Here is a 3,933-nt window from a genome sequence, read left to right as displayed (position 1 = left end):
TGGGATCAGGCACATTCATCTGGGAAAGCTTGTCTCGGAGATGGTCTGGAAGGATGGTGTTGAAGGCATGCTGTAATATCAGATTGAATTAATAACTGCCAATGCTTTCAGTTCTTTAATTGGCAGTGAAGAATCTGCAGTCCAGCAAAATTCTGAAAAGAATGATACCTGACTTAAAGCATGTTTATTCATATGTGTAATTCATTTTGCAGTTTTTCTTGATCACTTTGAGTAGTTCTCAAATGTGGAACACATTTTCCCCACACACATTTCCCATTGTTCTTGTACGCACTGCTGTGTCTACATATTTTTTAATTAGTTTTGATGCATTTCTCAACTGAATTTCACAACTCATCAAAAAAGTTTGTACTTTGGTCAGTCAGAACTACATATCTCTCACTTACCTTAATATTGTTCAGTGTTGCATTAATATTTTCAGTCAATCCAATTCAAACCTTTTCTTCAGTATGTATGAAAGAGTCAGGCCAGTCACACACTGATAGTGAAATTGCCCTTCAACAGAAAACAAACACAAAAACATGTTCTCAGAAGAGGTGTAGTTCAAACAAATAGAAATACGTGTTCACAGACGTGTGTCATAGGTGCATCTCATGTCATGTCATGGATACACTTTCATTATAAGAACATACAGTTAAAAGCACTGCTGAACTTGGTGTTTACAGTTACCGTCTATGAAGAGCATTCTGACTGACGTCCCTGGGAGCTGTAAGTGGTATGGTTAAGTGTTTTGAGAATTTTGAGAAATCAAAATTGGAGTTCAAAGGGCTGGGTTGAAATTTGGCACTTGGTGCATTGGTTTTTCAGCATTTTCAACTTTTCATTTTCAGAAATTTTCAATGATGAAAAACACATTCAAGCTCTCTATGGAGTTTGGAAAGAAAAGCGACAGGACTTTTTAAAGTTTCTTGAAAACCTTTCACTTTTCATCTGAGAAGCTTCTTCAGTTCTAAGAGCAAATGGTGGAGAGTCCCAGATTTTTAAGCCCTATTGAGAGTGCCCCTTAAGAGGGTCGTTGACCCGCTATTGATCATCTGCCTAATCACATGAGCCAAGGTATGAAAACGGATGTGGGTCACTATCAGCCAAGTGGTTCAGGACTGTCTAATAGTGACCCACACCCTTTCTGTGAATAACTGCAACCAAATCAGTTTTAGACCAGCTTCAAATCTAGAAACACTTCTGCCAGAAATTGAGGTCATCTCAACCCATATTTCAAGTTTTATGTAAAAGACTTGGATGTTATTTTGTTCTCTTGTCAACAATAACGCCTATACTATACAGTCTCCCACTGTCTCTGTTAACATATTTTCACATGATGCTAAATTCTGCATCAACTCTGCTGACTGGTGCTAAAAATATGAGCATATCCCTCCAGTCATGGCTTAGCTGCACTGGCTTCCTGTCCATTTTAGAATTTAGTTTAAGCTTTAATAATGGCCCTTAATAGACAAGCCCTAGCTTATATTACCAGTCTTACTCATTGACATTCAGTTCCCAGGACTTTCAGTCCACTGGCAAAGATCTCTTAGCCCTTTCCCACTAGTACCTACTCGGCTCAGCTTTACTTGGTTTTGAGGGTTTTCCATTAGGTGACAGTACTTTGTACTATGTACTTTTTTAGGACCTACTCGATCAGGTTCCAAACTATCTAAATTGATCTGATCAACAGACTGACTGGTCAGTCAGTGGCATCACTTGAGGCATTAGAACGACTCCTTCACAAAAATCAAAATTTGAAACCTGGCAACATGGGAACTGGCTGCACAAAAATCAGCACCGTGTCCAGGAATGAAGTCCAGACACTTACCAGCAGCAGCACGTATACCATGGCCTCAGTGCCCTGGATTGTGTGTTGTTTTTGTCCCATGCAAGTGACATCACAGGATTTTTGGCTGCATTGCTATAACAACCCCATGCACGTTAGGTGGTTGTTATACTCTTACTCAATTGTAATTAAAAATGACGTAGACTGAGTTGAGTCGAGTCAGTTTGAGCTAAGTAGGTACTAGTGGAAAAGAGGCATGACATGTCCTCAAACAAGGCAACAAAGCCGTTGCAGTCGCTCTGCGACAGTTGTAGAAGCAGTTACTGCTTGACATCAGGCAGTGTTCTTATTACATGTTTATCAGGAAGACTTAACTTCTCTAAAACAGACTCCAAAACAACTCAAGTTAATCTGGGGATTTTCAAAAACTCATAGTTTATCAACTTTACATGTAATGCAATGAATTGGTCAGATACCAAAACCAAACCATAAAAAGGAAAAAGAAAATATAAAAATGTTGATTGATTGGTATCTGCTGTGAATAAACACCACAAAGCCGTCTTTTCTCCCTTTTTAAAGCAGTTTGAAAATAATTTGACTTCCAGAAACTTTTATTCCTTGTGTTACCTATGGCACATCTCTGCTGCTCAGAGTTTCGTTTACATAGTTTCATATAACAGATTGCATTATGAAATTTCTCTTTCCTGTTTCAGGCGGGTGTGTGCGGCTGTGAAGATGGCTACACTGAAGTGATGACATCTGATGGCTTGCTGGACCAGTGCACTGTCATTCCAGTGCTAGAGATCCCCACTGCAGGTGACAACAAGGCTGACGTTAAGACGATCCGAGGCTTCAACCCCACTCAACCTGCAGCCAGCTCACCAGGCAGGGCAGGACGCACCTGGTTCCTGCAGCCCTTTGGTCCAGGTAACAGAGCCATCTCTAACTGTCAGGTCTATAAGAAATGAGAATATATTTAAACAAGAAGCCCATTATGTGAATGCAATGTTTAATCTCAGAAATGGTAAATGATTTCTGTAATTTATTTATAATCTTTTATTACAGACTTTGTACTATTGTGAACCTTGAGGCTACATTGGGAATTTTTTTTTAAACACTGAAAAATTTGGACAAATTCCAAATATTACGTTATGTTATATTCTGCTGCCCCCTGCTGATCAGATGAGGAACCGACTATAGCAGAAACCTAAGCACTGGTAGGATCAAATCAGAAGCTTCCACAGAAATATTCATTCATTCGTTTCTTTTAATGTAATTTATTGTTTCCAAAGAGGACATTTGTTCTGGACTCCAACAGGACAAGCATTACAACAACCACCACTACAAACCATTTAGATTTATTCAGAGCATTAATCGAGCAAGTTACAAATGAATTCTTAAACCTTTTAAATTTTCAAATCTTCTGTCAGAAAGTAACAGCTCATATTGCAAGTACAGGATATGACTTAGATTGCACAAAATTCCTGTGGCTTGCTGTAATGCACACTGTTCTGATAAGGGCTGTGGGCTTTCTGGACTATAATTTTCATGGCTGCCTGCACCAATTTTAACAGCCTCCATTTTACTGAGAAATTTCCAGACCACGCTATTATTTTGTGTCTAATTATACTTATACGTGCTTAAAACAGGAAACACAAAAATGCTCAGACAGAAGCATGACTTTTTGTTAAAACATTTGTGAAAAAAGAATTTTTTACCATTTAATAATAGAGCTGTGTGTCCTCTGTTTTAGCTTCTGAAAAAGGCTGGATAGTATTAAAAGCAGAGCTAAAATCAATAAAAAAACGCAGCCAAGCATAAGCTGTGGGGTCTTCAGGGGGTTTTAAAACCAAGTGCATCATGCTGTTTCTAGGATCAACTGTGTTTTGAGGCTCCAAGCTGGTGTCAGCTTAGGGCAGACATAATCAGTCATTTGGTGAACAATGTCCCCTCTAATTTTTCATGTGTGTGAGCGAACACACAAACTCCCTGAGCGTCCCTTGGACCACTGTGAGCGACAGCAGACGTGAGCATTGTGGTCACGCCAGCATCCAATCCATCCAAGTCACATGTTTATTAAAGTAATCAAATTACAGCATTTATGTTAGACTACTTTTAATTAACTGCTTTAGCCCACTTACAATGAA

The 3,933-nt window shown here is 39.0% G+C and overlaps 1 protein-coding gene across 1 annotated transcript in view; it reads left to right on the top strand.

Moving 5' to 3' along the window:
• The window catches only part of LOC102210847 (thrombospondin type-1 domain-containing protein 7A-like), a 184,011-nt gene that overhangs the window by 172,242 nt on the left and 7,836 nt on the right, over window positions 1-3,933 (top strand). The window contains exon 22 of the mRNA XM_013910474.1: window positions 2,500-2,713. Coding sequence (XP_013765928.1) covers window positions 2,500-2,713 — 214 coding nt within the window. The remainder of the gene's footprint in view (window positions 1-2,499; window positions 2,714-3,933) is intronic.

Source organism: Pundamilia nyererei, unplaced genomic scaffold, assembly GCF_000239375.1.
Source record: "Pundamilia nyererei isolate P.nyererei 1_Seehausen unplaced genomic scaffold, PunNye1.0 scaffold00003, whole genome shotgun sequence".
Classification (NCBI taxonomy): domain Eukaryota; kingdom Metazoa; phylum Chordata; class Actinopteri; order Cichliformes; family Cichlidae; genus Pundamilia; species Pundamilia nyererei.
The sequence above is the reverse complement of the archived record's forward strand: the minus strand, read 5'-3'. Positions and strand labels throughout refer to the sequence as shown.